Source organism: Mesocricetus auratus, unplaced genomic scaffold, assembly GCF_017639785.1.
Source record: "Mesocricetus auratus isolate SY011 unplaced genomic scaffold, BCM_Maur_2.0 Super-Scaffold_6731, whole genome shotgun sequence".
NCBI lineage: Eukaryota > Metazoa > Chordata > Mammalia > Rodentia > Cricetidae > Mesocricetus > Mesocricetus auratus.
Window position 1 is genome coordinate 12,007,271 of NW_024429185.1, and position 25,960 is coordinate 12,033,230.

General features: G+C 44.8%; 1 protein-coding gene across 4 annotated transcripts in view; it reads right to left on the bottom strand.

The window, feature by feature from the left end:
• The window catches only part of Sh3rf1 (SH3 domain containing ring finger 1), a 158,936-nt gene that overhangs the window by 19,056 nt on the left and 113,920 nt on the right, over positions 1-25,960 (bottom strand). For 3 of the 4 annotated variants that reach the window (XM_040742245.1, XM_040742244.1, XM_040742248.1), the window contains 6 exons: positions 19,740-20,039; positions 14,869-14,979; positions 8,820-8,992; positions 7,541-7,711; positions 3,321-3,580; positions 1,743-2,101 (listed from right to left, as the gene is read on the bottom strand). In XM_040742245.1, the coding sequence (XP_040598179.1) occupies positions 1,743-2,101; positions 3,321-3,580; positions 7,541-7,711; positions 8,820-8,992; positions 14,869-14,979; positions 19,740-20,039 (1,374 nt within the window). The remainder of the gene's footprint in view (positions 1-1,742; positions 2,102-3,320; positions 3,581-7,540; positions 7,712-8,819; positions 8,993-14,868; positions 14,980-19,739; positions 20,040-25,960) is intronic. The other variant, XM_040742246.1, reaches the window with a different exon arrangement.

Genomic DNA, 25,960 nt, shown 5'->3' on the forward strand with positions numbered 1-25,960 from the left:
CTTCTGCTAAGTTAAGAATTGACTGGAAGGGGCAAGAAAATCATCTGGAGACAGGGCCCTTGGAATCACTGGAATGTCCAAGAAGAGGTCAATCGCCATTTTTCAGTGATGGACAGACGAAGGGATGCCAATGTTATATTCGAGAGGCTACTGAAATAAAATGTTGCAAACTTTGGGGGAAAAGAAAAACCAGATCCTAAAATCCAGACGGTGCAGGGAGACCTTCCAGGTGGACAAGCAGAATCTGTTTCCTGGCCTCTGTCTCTAGCTCCTTGAAGCCTCCTGCATCCCATGGCTTGGGTCGTATTTCTGATATCATTCAGCCTGTGTTTTACCTATCCCCATTTCAAGCGCCCTGGCCTTCCTGTCCCCTTTCGGGAAGATTTCTGTACTGAACATTGGGTCCACCCAAAAAGATAAACCCGCCCTCATTTATTTTCGTCCACAAAGTTCTTTTTGTTAGTCAACAAACAGTAAGAGTGGATCCTGTGACCAGGAGGAGGACGTCTTTTAGGGCCATTAATATGTACACCACGGGTACCTGTCAATTAATTCTATTAATGGACCCAAAAGTCCTTCCTTGTTCTAGGTGACCAAGGACATTGTGCCCAAGTTCAAATCATTAAAATGATTCTTTGAAAATACAAAGTCAGACATGTCAGTTTGAGTACAAGTTTAACATGGTTAATTATAAACACTGAGCAGATACCGATCTCTTTTTAAAGTTCATGTTAATAGTTAATTAAATATTAACCTGTCAGCAGGCTATAAAGTTTATTTCCTTATAAAGTTCTATTTACAGGCTTCTCTCGCCATTTAAGTAGAGCGACATACATTATCACTGAGCCAGGTGGCTCAGAGCCCTGGCTCATAGCTCTATGGGAAAGGCATGGAACCCTGAGCAAAAAGTCACAGCTGAGGTATAACCGTCCAGGCTGTATCAATGATTAATCACTACCCATTTTATTCTCTTGCTTCAACCACCGTCTCCAAGCACAACCACAGGGAAGTCTTTCAAAACAGCTTCCATTGTACTTATTTGAAACCAAGTCCCAAAGGAGACTGCTCTCCTATATTTCAGGCCCTATCTCTCAAGGAACCCTGCCAATTTATGGTTGAAACTACAATACATTTGCAAATAACTTAAAATTTTTAAAAATTGATTTTTAGTCGTGTGTGTGTGTGTGTGTGTGTGTGTGTGTGTGTGTGTGTGTGTAAGCATTTGTGCAGTGCCAAGAGAGGTCAGAAGAGGGTATCAGATCCCCGGGAACTGGCATTACAGGTGGTCGTGAGCCACCCGATGTAAACACTAGGAATTGAACTTGGGTCCTATGTAAGTGCAGGAATGCACTTATGTGGCTGACCGCACATAACATTTCTGATGGACGCTTTGTAACCTCTCACAATTAAAACACTTTAAAATAAGGAGTCACCGATAAGCAATAACACCGGACACGAAAACCCGAGGCCAGCAAAATGATGAAAAGAGTGAATGGGAGAGAAGAAATTCTACAAGCTGAAGTCTACTAAATCCTACTCACTGTGGTCCCCCTGTTACCTACCTAGCAGGCGGCCTGGCAGCTTGAGGGGACTCGCAATGCAGAGAGACACAAGGTCTAGATATGAGGTTGTGGCTGTGGCTGGGTTTCTGCACCTCTGTGCTCTCAGCACATGAACCTGCCCACGGGAAGAACCCGATACACTCAGGAACCAAGAGTCCCGTCATTGGTGAGGACTCTTACCTTACTGTCCTTGTCTGGTTTCACAGCTGAACTGTTCCCACACGCAGCCGCAGCACTGTCAGGAGACGTGGGGAGTCCAGGGAGGATGGTCACTGTTCGACCACCGGGCTCGGTCTCCAAGGTGGCAGTGGTCATGCTTGGAGTGGCCAGAGAAGCGCCTGCAGCGCAGGCCAGGGGAGCATTGGTGCGATTGATGCTGACAGCAGCAGCATGGGCAGCAGGACCTGTCATTGGAGGCAGAGGTTGGGAGGCCAGTGAATGAGGGGGCAGGCCCACGGATGCAGGACCGAGGCAGGCGGCATTCTGGACCTGGATGGGTGTCACTGCTGCTGTGGGCCGTTCCTGGTTATGGGCTGCAACTGGTGGGTGACAGGAGGGAACACAGAAAGGGTCAATGGCGTAATAAACACGGCCTACCAAAACATGAGCCATCTCACTGTGTCAGACCATAATGAGAGGCCGCTGCCGGCATTTATTGCGATAAAAAACGAGTGGATGGAGAAGAGCTCAACACACTTAGGCCCACGCTGGATCCCTAGACAATCCTTGCCTTCCAGGTGAGCAGTTGAGACTGCTGAGGACTTAGGAGACATGCTATCACCACCCCCAAGGCCCTTCAGTTATGAACAATCATTTTCAACAGCATTACAGACACTGGGCCAGTTTCCAATGGCTTGCCATGGCAACAAACCAAACACTAGTCTGAAGTCCTTGACTTACTACACATTCTCTCTCTCTCTCTCTTTTTTTTACTAGCCATTTTTCTGCACATTCTTTCTGACAGAATTCACGTGTGCTTCATTTACTCCACTATTGTTACCCAAGACTCTTGGTAGGTTTTCAATGCTACAGAATTGCAAAAGGCACTTGAATGCCTGTCGAGTCCAAAATAGACTTGTGACTAAGTTCATCAAAAATAACCAGCACAAGGCTTAGCAGAGACTCGCACCATAGTCACACAGCTAGGAACCGTGAGATTGGAGACAAGATCTTGACTGCGAAAGTACCACACCACTCGCATTCTTAGGATCAGCCTAATTCTTCTTGGAATTTAAATCTATCCATTTTGAACTAATGTGCCGGGCATCCTTAGCCCAAGCAAAGGGATATAAAACGTCTGTTATGGCTTGGACATAAGATGCCCCTTGAAAGGCCTCACATGTTGAAGGTTAGGTCAGAAGCTAGTGGTGGTAGTGAATGATGACTGGACCATGAGGAGGTGGGCCAGGTTAGAACAAGCAGGTCAGTGAGGCATATCTCGGAACAGTATATCTTGTCTTTGTCCTTTCTTTGTGCTTTGTGGCCAACACAAACCCTCCCTTCTGTTATGCTCTGCTTCACCACAGACCTTCAGTGATAGGGGCTGCCAGCCACTGGAACATTCCCATTGGTTATTTCTGTCATGGGCATCTGCCACAGTGGTGAAGCGGTCCTGGTGACGTGTCTGCTAGTTTCTAGTTCTCAATGGTGGCCATTATTTTAAATTCATACCTATTCTTGTCAACACCCGTCGCACGTGACCTGTGTTTATTCAGGTAAGCCCTTTCCTCTGGCGCTCCCGTCCCCTCTCCCTCTTACCTGTCCTCACAGCATTGCGGGCCTGGTTGACTGTCATCTGCCCGGCCATGTGCAGCAGGACCTTAGCCTGAGGGCTTGTCTGGATGTGAGCTGCTGACACCACAGCTGTGGGAATCATGCTAGGATTCCCAGCCACGCCATTTCCTTGGAGCTTCTGGGTAGGTCCTCCTGCAGTCGAAGGACTGACCATAGTCACCCCGCGACTAGCCTGACCCGCCGTAGACAGAGAGACTTTAGCTTGGGAGGCATTTGCCACCGCCCTGCCAAGATAGAAGCAGATGGAAAACCCAATCCATCAGCAAAGTGGAAGACAGAACAATTAATGCAAGAAAAATGACTCAGAGCTTTAAAGTCAGAACATCTTAAAAAATGAATGGAATTATTTTTTTCCCAAGGGTTTAAGAACAGCATATTCAAAGAAATGATGGCCCTGAGACAGAGAATGGTCTTGGAATTGCTCTGAGTCATCAAACCACACGTCACACTCTGCCTAAGAATACAGAGACTAGGGTCAGCTTCTCATTTTGTGGACACTCAGCCCCGCTGAAGTTCAAAGCCCGGAGTTTTCCTGCTTCACCCTGAGCAACACCCACCATGTGCATCATGCTGTTCCTGCTTTGACTGTCTCAAGCTGCCTCTAGCATAGAACACAAGTGCCCGTGTACACACTGATGCACACACACCCCACACACCACACAGTATACAAGTGCCCGTGTACACACTGATGTACACACACACACACCACACAGTACACAAGTGCCCGTGTACACACTGATGCACACACACCCCACACACCACACAGTACACAAGTGCCCGTGTACGCACTGATGTACACACACACACACCACACAGTACACAAGTGCCCGTGTACACACTGATGTACACACACACATCACACAGTACATAAGTGCCCATGTATGCACTGATGTACACACACACACACCACACAGTACACAAGTGCCCGTGTACACACTGATGTACACACACACACACCACACAGTACACAAGTGCCCGTGACACACTGATGTACACACACACACCACACAGTACATAAGTGCCCGTGTACACACTGATGTACACACACACACCACACAGTACACAAGTGCCCGTGTACACACTGATGTACACACACACACACATCACACAGTACACAAGTGCCCGTGTACGCACTGATGTACACACACACACATCACACAGTACATAAGTGCCCATGTATGCACTGATGTACACACACACACACCACACAGTACACAAGTGCCCTGTACACACTGATGTACACACACACCACACACCACATACACACATTCACATACGCACGCAGCACATACACCCACATATACAACACACACACACACCACACACACATATACAACACATACCACACATACCCCCCCCCATACACTCCACTCTATGCATTGGAATGGCCCTTATGGCTTTTTTTCTGTTGAGGTAGCTCAAATCTCAACTTCAAGATCCAGCACTGATCTAATCATTTCCAGTTAAGCCTTACAATTTAATTGTTTCCTGTAGATTGCTTCCTTCTTTCTGGCTTTATACTCCATGAAGTGATTACAGCTTGACTTTTTCTTGATTAACAAATATGGTATGCTTTTATTTTAACTTTTTAAAGAATTTCATACACCCATACAACACATTTGGAACTCACTCCCTTCCAAATCCTCCCCCTATCTTTCCAACCACTTTTCTGTCCCAACTTCATGTGCTGCTGCTGTTTTTGTTTTTTGATTGTTGCTGTTTATTTGTTTAAATCCACTGAGCCCACTTGGCATTCCCATTATAAGCATGACTGTAGAACCATCTTCTGGAGCACGGATAGCCCCAAGGGGCTGTGTCCCTAAAGAAAATGGACTCTCCCTCTCCTATCAACAATTGCCAATAGCTCCTCAGCTGGGGCTGGGGGTCATTACCCCTTGCCCAGCCCATCCATGCTGGGATTTGGGCTGGCTTGATCTTCAGTACACAGCCATAGAGCTACAGTGAGTTCATGCAAGTAGCTGCCTCCTATTGACACCTACTCCCGACATAAAAATTCTCTGGCGTCCAGACCAGTGCACAAGGGTTCCTTCCATCATTGTCCCAGCTACAGCAATACAGTCAGTTCTAACATTTACATATTAGCAGAGTTTAATCAAGTATCGAGTAGCTTTGTGTAACGTGTATTTTCAAATACTCTCAACTCATTTAAATGGCAGTTCTGTGTATAGCTACTTTATAATTAATCTACAATTAACACTCCATTAACAAGATTATCCTTTCACAATGGCGAATTACAGAGCATCTGCCATAAGCAAGTCTTTCTCCAAGAGTTAAATGTGAACAGACTTTTAACAACTTGTTTTTGAATCTTGCAAAAATGTGATCCTTTGTTGATTTCATTTTTTATTATTGCTTATTATATTTCTCTTGTTTAATACACATATGTATATTTTTGTGTATAGGTATATATATAAATATATACATAAATATAAACATTTGCACCAGGAAGGATTTCTGAATGTATGTTTTAACATGTACAGAAAAGAAAATTCATATTGATTAAAAATTTGCAAGTCAAATTAAAGCTAACATTCTGTCACCATCTGCAACAATAGTGATTTTCATTTGATTAGGCTGCTGGCCAACCTATAAATCAAGGACAACAGCTGACAAGCATGTCAGTTCATTAAGCCATTTGTTTAAAATCAGGAGGTTGGAGGCATGATTTCACGCAGTTAGACCTGGATTGCTTATTAAGAGTCAGTGATCAAAATCTAGGGAAGTGTTAATTTCATTATAGGTCATTTCTTTCAGCTTTCAAGGCTGCTTTCCTCAATGGCCAGAAGGTCTACCACTTAAAAAAAAAAAAGGCAGAGTTATGTAAACATGTGTGTGTGTGTTTGTTCGTGCATGCATGCACGTTTCTGAGCCCGAGTGACATCGTGGGCCAGATTCCCTTTTGAGGACATCTTGGTTAGCTTTGACTATCAACTTGATACAGTCTACGGGCATCTGAGAGGAGAGCCTCAGTTGAGGAAGTGCCTGGACCAGTTCGGCTGTGGTTATATGTGTGGGGAGTTACCTTTTTTGTTAATGGAGGCCCAGACTACTGTGGGCAGACTAGTTTCCTGGGCATGTGGTGCTGAACTGTACGAAAAGATAACTCCATTTATATCTGTCTACAAGCCAGCCAGCAGTATCCATCGTGGTACCTTCCAGGCTTCTTTGGTATGAAGTCAGTCCCCCAGCTGGTGTGGTACTGTGTGGAATAGCAATGAAGCCTGCCTGCCTTCAGGTTCCTGCCTGCCTTTCCTCAATGATGAACCGGGACGGGAAGCTGGAAGCAAAAAAATAAACCTTTCCCCACTAATCTACTTTTGGTCAGAGGATTCTATCCCAACAACAGAAAGGATATTGGGGGGGGGTGTGGCTATCCCACACATCATAGAATTCGGCAGAATCCCTTGCCTCCACCCACTAAATGCCAGTAATATCATCAATTGCGAGACTCAAACATATGTGCAGGTATTGGCAAATAACTCTTGAGGAGCAAAACTATCTTCATTTAAAGTCCACGTATGCTATATTTAAGGAATTTTGACTGCATTTCAGAGAATAATTGCCAGAATTCTAAGGTAATTAATACGTTAGTGAAATAAAGGCAGACCTAGCCTGTGTGGGTTGGAGTACTTCTTTTCTTTGTGATCTCAGGCAAGTTTAGTCTCCCTGTGCCTCAACTTCCCCATTTATTAAGTGGGGGGATGATCAAAAGCAATCGCATTAGCGAATTAAAGACCAAGGGCCAGTAATGTAATGTTTAGAAATCTGCCTGTCTGGTGTATATAGCAGACACTGCACAGACATGTAAGCATTAATAATATAGCTTTTGTTCACTTAAAATACTATGCCTTTTATTTCTTTAGTAGAAGAATACTGAAAATGGAACAGTTGAGTCTTTTCACATATAAATTAAAGCAAAGAGATTACACCCCAGTACATTGACTGGTAGAAACCTATAATTTCAACACATATCCACATGAAAAGTGAGCTAAGAATCTTGGTATTAGAAGGGATTTTAGCAGATATGGATATGGATTTTACAAACTTTGGCTATGTAACAGGTAATTATAATTCGAGCAGGGCTCTGAATAGGCTGAGAAGCCTGGGGAGGAACAAAGAGCCTCTGTCTGGAACTTAGAAAACCTGATTCAGCAGCATCATACCTTGTGACTGGAGCCACATAGTTGCCGGGGAAGACACCTATCTTGCTGGTGTGCATCGATGTCCCTTTGAACCAGCCATCCTGGCAACGCTCAAATACCAAAAACATCTCCCCTTTCCTCAACTCGAGTTCGTCTTCTTTCCGGGGAGTGTATGGGTATATAGCAACATACCTGGAACAGGGGAAAAAAGAAATGATCTCGGGCTAACAGACAAACCCTAAGATGTCCAAACTCTTGTGTGGTGTAAGTTTTCAAGCATCGTATACAGGAGCAGACAGGAAGTAAGACCTTAACCTGCAAGGAGCAATGGCAAGTCTCCATGGGAAGAGGTTTGGCCGTCAACACTTTCAACGCAGGCAGAGGCCCTTCTGATTAAGAGTGTCCCTCCTGGTGTGGGACTGATTATCATACCCGATGGTCTATGTGTGCTTTGAAAGAATTAATGCCCTTTCCAAGAGAGCCTACCTTAGTGCTGTGGGTTAGGAGCCCACTGGGGAAGCTGAGCTCTTTAAATGGCACTGGTTAGACTTGGGAGCAAGCTCCAGATGAGGACCTGCATTTAAAATCCCACTGGGAAACCCAAGATGCGGCCTTGTACGTATGCTGAACACAGAGGCTTAGGCGCACTTGTGTGTCTGAGCTCACCACGAAGCTGACTGCATTGGAGAAAGCGCCAAAGGGACAGCAAAGTCTAGGTCATAGAGAGCACAAAACAGCCGCCCAGAGCAAGGTGCCTGTCCACACAGAGAAGCCTGGCAGGCAACGGACCTACAGCGCTCCCCGTGCTCGGAACACTCCGGGTGTAGATCACCAAACTGCACAAGGCAATTGGACCTTTCTTATTGCTGGGGATTTACAGCCTTCTGTACGCTCATTGCAGGGAACCCTGACGTGCATGCAATACCTTCCTGCACCTTAAGATCCTGCTGCATGGAATGAAAATGAAGACAGAAAGGTCACACAAGAGCGGTACAAAAAAAAAAGAAAAAAGAAAAAGAAAGATCAGCTCTCTATGCAGAGGAAAACAGAAATTTCCCTAAACCGTGAAAGGCCTTTTCTCAGCAGGACAGCCTTCTACCAGGCTCACGTTAGCCTCATTTTATTGGAGCATCTTCCTAATTATATGCATAGCCAGGCAGAAGTTTCCAGAACACAAACACTTGGTGAGCTCTAAGCCCGTCACCACCAGCTCATATCAGTCACGTGTTTCTTGATCTCTGTTGTTTGGGCTTCGTTTGGTGTGAGTACTTAAACAGTAACAAAAGACAACCTCACTTACACACTTGGGCGAGTCTGGGGCCGTAAATGTGCAATCTGGTCAGCGGATCCCGCCACAGGCCTGGGTCCTACTCCAGCAGGAGCAGCAGCAGCAGCAGCGGCAGCGCCCGATGATGTTGAGGTGAGGACAGTGGCAGCCAGGAGAGGGGGTGGGGGAAGAGGAGGATTCATCGTCTAATACAGAAGAAAACAAAAAAAGATGTCGAGGCGGACACAATTGATATTAATGTATCTCTTCCTCTTCCCCCCCCCGACAAGGTCTCTCTGTGTAACAGCTCTGGTTGTCATGTACCTCTTCTACCGGAAGTGTGAGGGGAAAAGAATCAGAAACCCACAGAATAGAATCTATATACAACAGAACAGAGGGCTACTCATGAGACACCCTTTTTAAAATTTAATTTTAAAGCCACAGCATTATTTTCAGCACACAGTTAAATAGTCAGCTTTGAGAGGAAGGGGGGGGGAAATGACTGTGTAAAGGTTTAAGAGTCACAAAACATGAAAAGCACAGAGTCGGGGCCGGAGCGATAACGCATTGGTTAAGAGCATTGGCTGCTCTCCTAGAGGACCCAGGCCTGATTCCCAGCATCCACAAAGCAGATCACAACCATCTGTAACTCTAGAACCAAGTGATCCAATCCCTTCTTCTGGCTCCTGCTGGCACCAGGGACATACATGGTGCACAGACATACGTGCAGGCAAAACATTCATACACATAAGTAATAATTAAAAACTAAAGAGAATAAATAGAGATTTGGACAAGAATTGAGACGCCTTTCAAGGGAGTTGCTATAATGTCATGTTGTTGACTGGAATTAATTTTATGATGGGTTTTTGTAACCTGAAACTTAAGTACAACACACAACAGCTTAGCTGCACTGTATCTCAAGCCATTTCTACTGCGGTGGTTTCTTTTGAAGCCTGATCTTCCCGGAGCCCAAACAATGGCAAGCCACAGTCACAAGGCTATTGTTGCTACTTTCGCTTTTCCTTTTCTCCACTTTGCCAGTTTTTGAAATTTAGGACTATCAAGGCTGGTAATCTTTAACACACACACACCAGTGAAAAGTCCTTTATGGTCACAGTCTAATGGGGTTCTGCCCACAGGGCTCCGTGGCTTTGAAAATCAATGGAGCAATTGTTACCTTCTGATCTGTAAACCCAAGACAATTCTTCAGGGACTGTGCACCGAAACTCCTGGGAAAACGCGCATACAAAGCCTGCCTGAACCCCTACCTCGCCCTCCCCAAATCTCTGAGCTACGAGAGGTAGAAACTGAATCACGGGAGAAGCAGAGCGATGACAGAACCCACCCAGCAAGCATAAACAGCTTCCTCGCTTCACCTTCAGTGGGAAAAACCCAGCGGTGTTAAAGCAGTTTCAAGTCACTCCATTTCAAAGTTTTGAAATGAAAATTGAGTCCCATTAACACTCATCTATCTATTAAAGCACAAGATTGCAGACATTCCCACACTAGGAGACCTGTAGCTAACCGTTTCACGTGTCCTATTTACATTTTTGCTAACGTGGCTTTTGGGGAGGACTTTCCCACACTGCAGCAGACCATTGAGTGCAGAAGTAAATGAGGCGTGGAACTGCTTACAGAGTGCCAGCCTGGACAAGACAGGGTGCTCAAAAAGTCACGAAGAAGTCGCTTGGTGCTCACCACACAAAAAGGGCAACATTTAGGTCATTATGCCCCTGGGACTGCAGGCTCCGAGGCACGGAGTCATGACCCTTCAAGCGGAGGATCAAGCATTCTGTCTGGCCCACTTCCAGTGACAAAGCTGAGAAAAATAAAGATAATCCAGGCAAAACAGTGAGAAAATGTGATCCGTGCTGTTCAAAGATAACACCACGTCTGAGGCTTGACAGGTGAGGTGGGTTGGGCCTAACTGCCCACAGAGGGACAGACAGAGAAATCAGGAACTCGCCATTGGCCAGATCACTCAGTCTTTGCAAACCCAAGAGAGTGCAACTATGGAAAGGCAGAAGCCAGATGACATGTGTTCAACAAGGAGATACAATGAAAACAGTTAAAAAGAGCAACTGGGCTAAATTATGTCTTAGAAAGAGGCAAAAAAACAAAAACAAAATCCACTTATGGACCTGATTTAAAAAACAGATTTCACATTTTAGCAAAGCATAACGAAGGGTCACAGCTTGTTCTAAAACAGTAAGCAAATGCAGTTGCTTATGGGGGAAGAGTTTACGCAGTGAGAGAAGGCAGCAAAGGGGATGTTCATACAGACAGACCCGAAGCTGGTATCTAAGAGAAATACAATCATCTCTCTTTGTTTTTGCAAGGGAAGAGATGGTCTTTTCAGAACACTGGGCAGATGTTCCCCCCTCTCAGCATGAGTGAATGTGTGTCAGATGGAGAATGCCTGATTAAAGCCGAGTCCTAGATGCTGCTTGGTCCCGTGGGCTGGGAAAATGATAGGGCCCTCTGAATCCAGAGCCGTGGTACAGCAGGAAGGCCTGTGGGTTGCTTTATAAACAGTAACGGCACAGTGGAAGTTCAAAAGGTGAACCACCCTGCACCGGGCTGCAGGCAGTTGGCTGTCTTTCGAGACCTGACATCTCCATTGAAAAAAACCACACCCAGGGTGAACTCAATACCACTGAGAGTGACCCTGAACTCTGATCTTTTTGCCTTCATTTCTGCAGGGCCAGGATTGCAGGTGTGTGTCACCCGTTACTGGGGACCAAAGTTGAGTCTTCATACATTGTAGACAGGCAGTCTACCAACTGAGAGACAGCCACAGCCCTAATGTCTATACACACACACACACACACACACACACACACACACACACACACACACACACACACACGCTCAGAATCCAAGTACTTTGGAGGTAAAGGCAGGAGGATCAGGAGTTCAAGGTCATCCCTGGGTACATAGTGTGTTTATTGGGTTACACGAGATACTATCTTAAAAAAGGAAGAAGAGGAGGAGGGAAAAATTTAAAGAGGGTTAGAATTAAGCCTATTTGTAATCTGTCGCAGGTAGCATTTGGCCTTTAATGACCCGGCTGTCTGGTGGTGCTCTGCAGCGAAACTCATCACACAGTATCAGCAATTACTCCTTGGGGACATCCTTCTGCCCCTGTGCTGGAGATACAGGGCTAAGATCTTCACCTTCCTCATCCCACAGAAAAGTCAACAACAACAACGACCAACTGCTATTAATAGGCTCCTGCCTGACTCCGACAGCTGTGATACTTCTCCTGCTCCTGATGGAAGAGACTTAACATTCTCACTGTTGCATGTGACATGTTGGAGACATATGCTCATAAATAACCTCATTCTGTATGAAAGATTTAAAAGTCTCAATTTACGAAAAAAGCGCTGGAAATAATTTTCATTTCCTATCCCAGGGGTGGCATTTACTTCCTATAAATCCATACTATGAAAAGACAGTTTTTTGGTTTTGTTTTGTTTTGTTTTTTTCCTACCTAGCTATATACTACTGATATGATGGCAAAGTCTCCTGAAATACTACTTAAACAGAATCCTTGCCACAACTAACTAGAGCTACCAAGGGCACGAGTGTATGTGCTATGGAGTTTCCCACCCAAAGCCAACATTAAATCCACAGCATTTCTACCAACTATGAGAGACTTCGAGATCTACCCATCTCTTGGGATGACAGGCAAGCCTGTTTATAATTAGTTTTTCATTAAATGGAACTGGCACAGTAGACAGTGTTTAATAAATCTCTCCCTTGCTTAATACTCAGTCCTTCTTATAAAAATCCTAGGATAAAAATGACTGAACATGAATTAATTTTTATATGCTCTCTTGGGGCCTATTCCATTGATTTGCCCGAGAGTCAACCCCCTAGCAAAGAACTGGTCATTTACTATATTATAAAATTTTCAGTTCACAAGGGCTAAAACTTGGCCAGCCTTGTATCTTTTACACTAATTAATTTCTCTAAGATCAGAAAAGTCAGCCATCCCTTACCCCCTTAAGACATGGAGTCGGAATGCTTCCACGCATGGGAAGTACACTGTGGTTGTATGTGCTTTGTTGGAGGGAAAGGAAAAAAGAAGTGATTCCTCTGGAGACTGGAGGGTAGGGTGGGTTACGAAATTTGGCTTTAGTGAAACATCCAAGGCTAACTGAATAGTATGGAAACCACATTTAATAAATGTTCACTGAGATTCCTCTTCTCCCCAGATGAAGCAAGGCCATGTCTCCTTTACTAAGCAGCTGTCTTAGCAAGGAAGCTGTAACTGCTCAGGGAGTATTTTAAAAAAGAATAGAGAGAGAGAGAGAAAAAAACCTACCAATTTTAACCTGTGAATAGTACACATCAGTGTGTCCACGTAAACAGAAGATCATGATTTACTTCCATGAGTGTCTTTAGAAGTCTAAATGAAGTTAGGTAATAACTGCAGTTATTTATACCCAACCTTGTTTTAAATGCATGAAAATTGACATTGAAGAAAATGAAGCAAACAGAAAAAGAAGACAGTAAAATTAGACGGAGTCAATATATTGGGAGGTCCTGGCTACAAGTGCATCTTTAAGGAAACTAGCAGAGGAAAAATATCTTTACGACACACATAAAATCCACAACCTAGAAACAAACCAGCTGTTTGGAAGCCTCATTTGACTGGCACAGAGGACAGGGAAAACAACACCCAAGTTACACCAGCCTCTCCATGGCCCTTGGGGTGCCAACGTCACGTGTACCAGTCCTGCCTGAACGGGTCCTTGGTAGAGACCAGTGAGAAGAGCAGCAGTGAGCACCCCACTCTATCCCACTGTATCACAGTGGGAAGCCAGGGCTCCCAGGAGCCCAAAGTAGGAGCATGGAGGCAGGAACTAAAGCAAAGACTGTGGGTCTCGTCTGATTGGCTGGCTTCTGTGGCTTATTCGGGTACCTTCCTTATAGCGCGGACCAGCTGCCCAGGACTGGACCTTCCCACCACAGAATGGGCCCTCCTGCATCTATCAGTAACCAAGAAAATGCCCCACAGGCATGCCCACAGGCCATGGGGACAGGTCCTTAACTGACCTACCCTCTTCCTATGTGTCTAGGCTTGTGCCAAGTTGACAGAAGCTAACACGCACAGAGGCCGAGTAACCTTTTCAGGGTCATGTGACAAATAAAAAAAGGCTGAAACCCAAGTCTGTCCCATCCCAAGCCTAAAACCCTTCAACGGGCCACACTGTCTCCCAGAGAGGATCATCAGATACTGCAGGTACAGGACCGGGGAGGGTGATGCCACGATCCAGGTACCAGGCCATCTGATTGAATGGTGCAGGAGCCAATAGTCTGAACCGTGTAACCAAGACATTAGCCTGAGTGAGAGATGCCTCCTATTCTCCAGTTCCTTGCAGCTCCTGAATTGTGATTTCTGGAAGCAAGGGGGGCTGTTTTTCTCTATTGCATCTATCTCTCTTGTCTGTTGTGAGTCTCCAGGCTACACACCCCATCAGATGTCTCTGTGCAATTGATGGTTACTACAGTCTGTGGGATGGTGAGCTTTTTTAAGAGGAAAAACCAACATACTCCACAGGACCCTCCCAGGGCAGAGGGGACCTTGAAGGAATCACCATGAGCTACAGAGGAGAAGAAACCAGCAATGGATCCTAGAAACAGACACTTGGCATGAATTTATTTTGTGAATGAAAGCAAGTCACCTAGCCTGGGAAGATTGGGGGGGAGCTTCAGCATTTCTATAAATGTATCTTCAAAAAGAATAAGCAGGAGCTAGAAACCCCAAAGAAATAAAAGTTAAGCCGCTTGGGAAATCAAACTGCGCTTCAGCAAAATTAAATGTATTTTTCAGAGTTCTTATCGCTTCAGGGCCACCAATTGCCAGCATTAAAAACTTTAGGGAGACTGGCAAGGAAGCCTAACTATTTGTGTGTGTGTGTGTGTGTGTGTGTGTGTGTGAGATTTTCAGAGACAACAGAGGAAGGGTAGGTGCTGGTCCCACCTAGCAAGCAACCACGTGCACTGCAGGCGTGGGTAGGAATGTGTCGGCTCATCAAGACTTAAGAAACAAAGACACAGAGATGATACTCACTCCAAGGGCAGCTTGGTAGGAGACATCGGACGGGAACGTGAACGAAGGCCCAGTTGTCACAGGGCTGCTTGGGGGTGGGGTCACAATTAACCCAGTGGTGCTTATATGAACCTGTCAAGGGAAACGAAATAATAAAAAGACAGCCATGCCTTAAGGAAAAAAAAAACTGTCTCTCTCTGTTTCTGCCTGTTTGTCTCCCACTGCCTCCACCACCCCCTCCCGCTCGTGTGCGTGCGTGCGTGTGTGTGTGTGTGTGTGTATGTGTGTGTGTGTGTGTGTGTGTGTGTGTGCCTGCCATAGTGCCATGTGGAGGTCAGAGGATAATCTTGGATGCTGGCCTCGCCATCTACTTTGAGATAGGGCCTCTTGTTCATTCACAGGTACCCATGCCAAACAAGTTGGTTTGTGAGTTCCTGGAGATTCTCCGGCCTCTATCTCCTACCTTCCTGTGGGAGTATGCTGACGATGGATGGATATATGATGCCTGGCTTTATCTCGGTTCTGTGGATCGGAACTTAGGCCATTGGGATTGTACGGCAAGTGCTTTACCGAGCCCATCTCCCCAACCTAAGTTCGCCATATTGAAAGCATCAGATCCTACTGGTGGAAGTCACATTAAAAATCCTGTATATGAAATTATTTGGAGAAGACAGGATCCTTTTCATTGTATTCAATTCCAAATTTTTGAATGACCTAATATGTACCAGATATGCCAGTCACTGCAATGTGCTATTTCACACAACATGCTACCTTATTTTATATGCTAGCATGAATCCAACTGTTTGTACGGTCAGCCTGAGGCTAAACTAGCTTCACATTCCCATGGAAACCGCACTAAGGTAAGCTGTGGCTCAACATTCATCCCTCTATCGATCTAGCAAATCTATGTAAAATTCTTAAGGCATTTTGCTATTTTCAAGATCATGCCTTCAGACTTCTATCATTCAGCAAGGACCAGCAATGAAAATACAATTGCCTAGACATGCCTATAGCCAATAAAGAACCTTAAAGAAATAATAACAAGCCAAATCATTTTCAAAGGTGTTATCCAGGATACTATCCAGGATTAATTTACTAGAAAGAAATTGAGTTATTTAGGTCATTTCACTGCTTCCATTACTCGATCAGGTCCACCGAGGTTGCAGAATGTTGAGGGTACTTCAGACATGGGGAGAGCAGACATCCCGATGGGGTGCCTTATCCTCTGCATGGATAGCAATGCAGTTGGCCAGCACCTGTGCCTCCATGAAACCACAAACATCAGTCAGTCCCTTGTACAAGAAGCAGCTAGGAAAACGGGAAAAGTTGGGGAGAGAAATCGGGTGATCGGATGGGCCTTCTTGCTTCTCCCGAGGACAAGGGCAATATAAAAATGCCTCAGAAACCCTTGGCAATACGAATCACGCCTCCAGATGGCACAAGCGGAAGGTATCGTAGGTATGGTCAGGGGCAGACCAAATGTCTTCATGTGTTTGATGGATGTCAATCACATTCACCCATGAATGTGTGTGTTAGGGATTCACCTGCACAGCACAGCTCGAAGGTCATTTTCTAGTTTATACCTTTACAAGTTCAGTCCTCACTCAACAGCCACTAAATACAACAGCAAGCAAGCCCTGTGACCCTTCGCCACGTGGCCATCCTGCTGACGGAGACACTGGATATAACAATGAGATCTACACGTTATCAGCTATAGCATGAAGACACGGACTTTTCATATGATGGGGAACTGAGATCAAAGTCACCCCATTTTCTGAGTACCATTACACCAGCACTCAACTGCCTACGCATCTGTAGCTATGAGATCTCATTCAGATGAGAGAAACAAATGGATACGAACTTTTTAAGGTCGGTTTCTTTTTACTTTCCAATAATCACAACCAAATCAAGCCCTAACTAATACATTAAAAGAAAAAACAATAGAATGAAAGAAAATAGAATTAAAGGTGAGCATGAGGGGCTGGAGAGATGGCTCAGAGGTTGAGAACACTGTTTGCTCTTCCAGAGGTCCTGGGTTCAATTCCCAGCAACCACATGGGGGCTCACAATCATCTATAATGAGATCTGATGCCCTCTTCTGGCATAAAGTCATACATGGCAGACAGAAAACTGTCTTAAAAAAAATAAAGATGTGAGTTCGAGGCCAGCGTGGTCTACAGAGCGAGTTCCAGGACAGCCTCCAAAACAATACAGAGAAACCCTGTCTCCAAAAAAACCAAAAATAAAGAAAGAAAGAAAGAAAGAAAGAAAGAAAGAAAGAAAGAAAGAAAGAAAGAAAGAAAGATGAGCATGAGTAAGGAAAATGAGGAGATCATGCCTGTGGCAAAGACAGATTCCGGGGCGGTATCTCTTGGGCAGGCCAGTGTGAAGCAGCTTCTCACTGTCTCCCCACACGCACTCGTCTCCATGTTAAGGGCCATGTATGTGCCTGTGAAGCAGGCACACACTCACACACTCAAGCTTCCTTGGGGACGGAAGGATCCCTCCAAAGCGCACTGTGCCCTACATAAGTGGTGTTTTCTGTAAACCTCAGCGGGAGAGCCAGGCAGCACTTCACACACCTCCTATCCTCTGCTAGAAATAACTTCTCCCTGAGGCAACACGCCACCACTGAAAACAACCCTCTCGTTACAGAAGGGAGGAAGGGGGAGACAGTTGAAGGGGGAACTGTTTCAAGAAAACAGAAAGAGCCTTGTTTCCTAAACCACTCATAGTCACACAAAAATAGCCCCACTTTATCCCCAGCTGCGGTGTGGCAGTGTCGGACACGCCAACACCTGGCGGCTGAGCTCACTACAGGACACAACACTTCATTCCCCTTCCTTTTGACTTTTTCCACTACAAAATAAAACCACAGCCCACTGCTGCAAAGCTCCTCCCCTTGAGGACTGTCAGCACGCCCCCACGAGAGCTTGGATCTATCTACGTCAAGAAAATCGCATTGTGCGAATGTGGCTAGTGCCTCACACACACAAAACAAACTCATTCAAAACGTTTTATTTTCTGTTAGTGGATCTTTACCAAGCCCCTTCTTCAGACCCTTCCTCAAGGATCCGGTGAGTCTCCCCAGTTCATGTGTTACCTTCACTCTGACCTACAATCCAACCTCAGGCTCTGGCCTAAACCCTTCCCTTTTCTTTCATTCTTGTTTTTTTTTTTTCAGATTTATTTTATTCATATGAGGGCTCTGCCTTCACCACATGCTTGCTGGTGACTGAGGAAGTGATGAGCCTCACGGGGGTGCCGGGAATCGAACCCAGGTCCTTCACAAGAACAACAAGTGCTCTTAACCACTTAGCCGACTCAAGCCCCTGTGTCTGTTTTCATGAGACCATTGGTTATGGGAAAGGTAATAGCATTTCTCCATCTATATTTAAGCGGCTCATCCATTGAACAAGCTTGCGAGTGCTTGCTGATGTGCGTACGCCTTGTGCAGTGCTATCCGTGAACGAAACGAAGACCCTTACTTTCCTTGCACTCATGTTCATGTATCAGGTATGTTCTATTTTTCTTCACTAAAATCAAAAGTTCTGTAACCTTATCACTTGAAATAAATAAATATATAAGAAGCAAAAAAAAAGTTCATAATCCTGGTCAGAGTAAATACATTTAATTCCTTATATGCTGTGTCAATCCAGAGATGTCCAATCAATAAATAAAATTAACAAGGAATGCCCAGTTTTTAGTATAAGCTTCTTCAGGATTGAGATTATGCTTACTTTTTCTTTAATTTCATTTTTTATATTTTAAGGAGAAACGACCCAAAGCTACATTGTGGAATAAAATCTACATGAAATAAAATGATACATAAGCCTTAAGGGAAATTCTCCTGCCGCGTTAGTTCCCTTTGGACACAGCTCTCTGACTTCCAGGTTGGGAGAAATGTAGCTGTCCTCTAAGTGGATGACATTGTCCTTTCCCTGTGGGACAGGGCCACAGTTAGAGCCATACTAGATCAGAACAAGGCCTCCATAAGGAACGCCTGCGTCCTATATATCTCATTACACACTGTGCCCAAGAGGCTAATAATAGAACATTCAACAATCAATTGCCAAATGAACGAGAGAATGTTGGCAACTGACTCATAAATTTTTAACAAAAATAACACGTGGCCATGTTTTAATACAGTCCTGATGAATAACGGAGATTTTCAAAATGGCAATGGTCAATTTCTAAGCTGAATGTTTCTTTCTATCATTTCTCCTCTTACTTGGATGGGAAGTCCAGGTACCAAAGTATGAGAAGCTGCAGGTATGAGCATCAAACTGAGTACCATGAGTGTGGACAGAGATAGTTCTCGACGATGAGACCTCCAGTGTAGCACTGAGGAGTTTTGCAAAACCGAGTAAACGCTCTGAAATCGGTAGCATTATTTTACACGCTTTGAAGGTTCCAGTACTGTCTCTGAGTCCGTAGTTTTGGGATGACACACTTAAGCTAGCTTTCCCTTCTCCGTTTTTCTACTTAAAATACTGCTGTGCTTTGTGTGTAAAATGGTACCCACAGGTTTCTGTGTTTGAACACTTGGTCGCCAGTTGGAGGTGCCGTTAGGGAAAGTTGTAACATATTAAGGAGCTAGAGGGAATGGATCACTGGGAGAGGGCCTTGAGGTTTAGTAGCTGGACCCCACCTCCTGTTTATGCTAAGCTTCCTAAGCACCGATGCAATGTTGGTACCCCACCTTCCCGCCTGCTGTCATGTCTCCCCATCCCGATGAACCACTAAACCAAAATAAACCCTTTCTCCCTCAAGTCGCTGGATCACAGCAGTGAGACAGTAACTAAGACAAACGCGAAGAGGGCAGCAAGGAAAGCCACCCTCTTTAGACGTTTTCCCGCTCACTTCTGCAGCGGGCGGGCCCCGCCCTGTACCTGAGAAGGGGCGCTGCAGGAGAGCCCAGAGAGTTCGCTGATGCGGGCTGCGGCCGTAGGGTTGCTGGAACTGATGAGCACAGGAGGGCTGATCTCCATGGAGTGGCGGTGTTGGGAGGCCTGGGAAGACTTGTTGGCCATGGTGAGAGAGGTGAAGGAGTGTCGCTTCCTGGTGTTCTTCTTGGTGTCAGAGTGCTTTGGACCAGTGCTGCTCTGCGCTGTCGTGGACGGGCATTCTGCGGTGTCTACCGGCACCGGCGGCTTATCCCACTCTATCAGCTGCTTGGCAGCTGAGTTAAACTGCAGAAGCAACCAGCAAAGCACAGACAAGGTCAGACGGCTCTCAGGGGTTCAACGGGGAACGCTTTTCTCCAAGTGTTTTAATCTATGATTCAAAGCCACCGTGTTAACACCTGCATTATGCAGGCTACATTTCTTCCATGCGGCATGTCTTCATAATGGGACCTCACGGTATCTATGCCACAGGTAGTTATTAGCTTAAAAATAAACAGTTCCAACAAAAGGCTGAAAAGATAAAGACATGCTTCTAAGAATTTGGGGGATGTTCAATTTGGGCATTTGCCAGTTATAAAAGAGTTCAGCTCACTGATTAAATGGAGAGAGGAGCAATGAAAAGGGTAGCCCCGCAGGGTGGCACACACCTTTAATCCCAGTACTCAGGAGGCAGAGGCAGGCGGATCTCAGTGAGTTAGAGCAAGTTCCAGGATAGCCAGGGATACACAGAGAAGCCCCATCTCAAACCGCGCCCCACAAATCCAAGTAGTCATCAGACTGAATGCTGGTCCCCAGTAATGACTGACTCAGAACTGAATACCAGAAGAACACCTGGTGGATTCGGTACAAGCAAACAAGGAAATAAAGAAAAAACCATGCAATACTCCCAAACAAGCTAACTCCCTTTGTTTCCTCGGTATATTTTGGGGGATCCTTACAAACGGTTGAAATTCTCCCCATTTTTTGTTGCTATTGTTTACTTCCTCAGACATCTGTCAGTTATCATCACAGGTGCTTAAAATCATAGCAAAGTAAGAGCTGAAACTCACATCCAGCTGCTACTCTAACTGGTCATCTGAAGTCCCCGGGTAAAGTGAGAGAGTACAAGTACTGAGCTGGACTGATAAAAACGACAGGAAAGAACATTAGGCTGTTTGCTTTCCCTGGAGTGAAACAAAACATGTCCGGAAGGCCTGGGTGATAAAAAGTTCATATATTAGAAACTCCTGTGATGAGAAACTATAGCGTGCACAAAATACAGAGATGAAATATAGGAAATTTAAAACGAACCGCGGTACCGTTAGGGCCAAGGGAGGCTTGCCCAACACTAAACTCAGCACCACAGGACCAGCTTTATGCAAAGTAACACCATCTAACGCTTTTTCTATCCATCTCAATTGTTCAAACTATGTCTTCTCGCCCTACTAATGAGACTCCCCTCCGAGGAAAGAGGAAAGCAGTTGGGTCGATATTTAAAGAACGCGCTTCCCACGGTCACAAGGCAGGGTTAACTGCAGCCTGGTAGCCAGAGCTCCCACAGATGGCCGCGAACCGACTGGCAATTTGTTCCCGTGGCTCCGTGGGGACTGGAAGTCAGATGGCCTGTCTGACATAGTTAGCAGGGCAACCCTTTTTCAAACATAAGCATCTTCTTTAGCCCTTGAAAAAGAGTGTGCGTGGGGGATAGTTTCCAGAAGAGGCAGGCGGTCATAACTTACCAACAAGAGGATGAATGAACGGCAGGAAGAGGAGGATGATAAAGATGTTACTAGGATGTGTTTAAGGATAAAGGGACATTATAAAAGGGAGGCCTCTCGGAGCATTATAATGGCATTTGGTCAGGAGAGCCACGATCTACAAATCCTACTCTGATCTAGTTATCCCCCTCTTCAGGGTGAGGGCATGAGAGAACCGAATGCTTTGAAGAAGCAATCGTGGTGTTGGTTGTGTTGATAGAAGAACATCTCTGACAGCTCCGGGGAGCTGCAGTGAGCCCCGCAGGGCAGTCACCTTTCCTACATAGGCTAAAGAGTTACTTCTGTCCCCATTTCAAGCTTGGGACTCTCACATGAAAGGTAACGAGAGGCAGTGCCCCAGCAAGGCAGGAGACTCCTCTGTCCCCATTACCGCCTTCCCTAAACCACAGATCCCCGAACAAGAGCCCAGTCAGCACGACAGAGTGTGAAAAATCAGCTCTGCATGCCTGTTCCCTTGAGTAAGAAATAGGGGATAAACTAAAGGTTCCTTTCTCATGGGAGCCAAAAAAAAATTAATAAAGGAAACAACCGCATCTATCCAATACCACATTTAAATGAAGTCTGTGGCCAAGTCATTAGCTGATCCTATTCATTTATATACACTTACATGTTTTGCCTGCCTATGTGGGTGGTTATATAAATGTCATGGTACATTTATGGAGGGAAGAGAACTATTTACGGGAGTTGGTTCTATCCTTCAAACCTGTGGGTCCCTGTGATCAGACTCAGGTAGGTCAATAAGCTTGGAGGTAAACTCCTCTACCTGCTGAGACATCTCGCTGGACCACCTGTCTTAAACTATTGTGAAACACTACCATAATCTTGTCAAGGTTTTACCTAGACAACTATCAGTTATAGTTAACACCGTGTTAACATTGCCGGTTCCCATATGCTGTGCCCTGATATAAGTCTTGCTTGTCTGTCATGAAAACAATGCTGAGTCCCTCTTATGTCTTTTTCCAAGTGCAACTTGAGAACACTACATGCTGAGTAAATTGCTGGCTGCTGGAGATTACAGATGGAGAGAAACAGTCTGAAGGAGTTTTGTTTTATTTTTTAAAAACGACTTATTTATTTTTAATTTACATGCACTGGCATTTTCCCAGCATGCATATCTGTACAAGGGTATCAGATCCCCCAGAACTGGAACTACAGACAGCTCTAAGCTACCACGTGGGTGTTGGGAATTGAACCTGGGTCTTTGGGAAGAACATCCACTGCTCTTAACCACTGAGCCATCTCTCCAGTCCCCTGAAGGAGTTTAGGAACTGACATAAAAATAATGGGCATGCTTTCTGTAATCTCTGACATCCAGCAACTTTTGCTCAATTGCCTTTTGCAGTTTATCTACCCTACTCGACGAATCACTGCTCTTTCTTTTTAACTGCGGTAAAAGACTCATTTCATTCGACGAATCACTGCTCTTTCTTTTTAACTGCGGTAAAAGACTCATTTCATGTTCAATTCTATACTTGCCCATCAACTCTCCTCCCTCTCATCTTTCAATAGAGTTTTGCCTACAGAGAACAATGCTGCCAGAGGGAAATAAATGCACATATGGATTGGTGGGCACAAAACCCCACACAGAATAATACAGCTGTTTGCATAAGCATGAGTACACAGGTAGACCTCACAGGGTGTGGCTGAACAAGTCAAACTGGCAATGGACCACAAGTCTAGTTTTGGGCACAGCTGTTGGCCAACTCTGTGCCCGAGGTGGTCAATGCCCAGCTGCTGCTCACAATTCCTCACAGGTGAGTAAATGCAAGAAGGCCAACAACTTTAATGTCCCTTTTAATGTCTCTCACTTTAAAGGGACACGGCTCAATCTCCTGTTTCATTTCTAGTCCTCTACACAGCCTACTTTATATTTCCTCTGAATTTCAATTTCACATGTGACAAGCATGTTTGCTAGCAAGATGGCGTCATCCTTTAAAATCACTTAAGGTTTTTCTGGAACGGCAGAGATTGATATTAGTAGCACGGCTCCTTGCTCTTTCCTAGATTCCAGAGAAAAGTCGTGAGATGAAAAGCTAGAGAGTGGAGCATTGGGTAAACCTGGCAGAAGTCTAGAAAGCCTTCTGTCGTGAGTATAACGTAACCTTTGCCACAACAGGTAGCCAAGGGGTCTGACAACTTTTCACGGGATTCTGATAAAACTAGGAATGTCTGCCTGCATTCAGTGGGCGTGGACTTCCTCTGACATTTATCTCACCACGACCTTTAAAGTTACAAGTGCACTCATCGAATGCAAAACACACTCGCACGCTAAAAAACCTTCTTTTTGGTGTGTGGTAAAGGCGGAAAAAATAAGACTCAGGCTTATCTTTCTAGAGCTAAACAGAAGGGTCTAAAGCGATGTTCTGGTCTTAAATTTCTCGTGACCGTTCACATTTTTTTTCTATTATTTAGCTAATTTGTTTACATCTGTGGTGCCAGAGATTAAGTGCACGGTCCTTACAAGTTCTGTGCCACTGAGCTATATTCCCAGCCTTCTTGTTAATGTTTTGAGGAAGAGCCTGGGATAAATCTGGGAGGAAATACTCATAAAATGATGTTAATAAAAACAAAACATCCAAGGCAATATTAAAATTTAATTGTGTTTGGTTGACTTCTTGGCTAAAGAGAATATAGTCTTTTAAAGGACAAGGCAGCACACCCCCCCTTAAAAAAGGGGAAAATAGTTTTGACAGTCACTATCTCATCAGAACTTTTATACAAGAGTAAGTCTCCAGATTTTGGATATACAGTACCAAGAATAGGTTTGAGAGGAAACAATTCTAATTTACAATCCACTAGAACAGAGTATTACTGAACTTTTTTCTTCCCAAAGGTAAATAAATCTTGTCAAGTGTATTAGAAAAGTAATTACACAGCCATTCCTGGTAGCTCACACCTGTGATTGTGGCACTGGGGTTGGGGGTGGCCATTCTGGAAGGAGAAATGTCACAAGTCCAAGGACAGCCCAGTCTATGTATGTAGTGATTTCCAAGCTAGGCCTCCTTACAGACTGAGACTCCACCTCAAAGGAACAAAAGGAAGATTAACAACCATTAAAAACGAAGCAAATGGTACAGAATATTACGGATAAAACAAAGATCCTAGCCAGGGCCCTAACCTGTCTTTTCCCAAGACATTTGCATTAATGTTTAGCATTTCACAGCACGACCTTCCATAGGTTTTAAGCAATGCTGCCACACATGCATCTACTTTCCTAACTTCTTTACCACAGGTGAATGCAGGCAAAGCACACTGCTACCTAACAGCTTCTGCGCATCTTGCCACGCCCCCAGGAACAGGCCTGGCTTTCGACTATACAGAGGAAATACCACCATTTACTATATCATTGGCATGCTTGTAGCAGCACATCCACGGGATAAATTCCTAAAACTGAAATTGCGACATTAATGTGTGCACCTGAAAACTTTTGAAAAAGTAGTCACATCGAATCCCAAAGAAGTATCCATTTTCACCCCTTGACGTTGTTTTCCAAGGATCATCCTTATCAATCATTGTTTAAGTCCAACCTCTTCGAAGAAATGACGACATTTAGCCTCCCGTCTCTGTTCTTTGCAAAGGCTTCTTAAATGACTGCATCAGGAGTTCAGGTCCCCTTAGTCTTCTAGTTTGCTCCCCTCAATCTGGGTAGCAAGCTTTCGTGTTTGCCCAAATAGAAAAGGCAAGCCCAACCTTCACTTACAGGACTCACACATAGGAGAGGACCGATTACTTGTGAGTTTTGTGAAATTGGGAAGGGAGCCTCCCCTAGGCTAGGATGCCACTTAAGCCCCTACAAATGTTTGTGATAGATAAATAAAAAACAAAACAAAAAAAACAAAAACAGCTCTTAGAATCGAGGTCTGCCTCTGGGCCAACACTAATATAAGTCTAGTATAAATCATATAGAAAATTTAAATTTCCCAAATAGCCACATTTATAAGAATAAAAAGAACAATTAGTTAAATAGTGTATCTTATCTAGCCCAATACAAACAAAATATCATTATTAGTTTCAATAATATATTTTATCTAGCCCAATATAAATAAAAGATCGTTGTTAGATAGTTTCAATAATATATTTTATCTAACTAAAAAAACAAAATATTCTCATTTCAACATATAACCAATTCAAACACAGTACACCAAGGCACACGTGCAAGATCCTGCTTTCCACCCTAAAACGGTACTCGGTATCTGAAACTGAGGTCCATCAGTTTCAGATGTGCACTGGCCACCCCTCAGCTCGCTCAGCAGTGATGAGCAGTGATGCTCAGCTCTGGTCCCTTGAAAGCTCATGAGGGGAAAGAGGCCACGCCAAAGGGAGCTGTCCACCACAGGCTACCCTGATCTCTTGAACTACCCCTGAGTTCCCAAAGCGGGTAGTTCTGAGGTTCCCAGGGTCCTAGGAAATCCTAAGGACAAGAATCACTCATGAAAGCAGCAGAACACC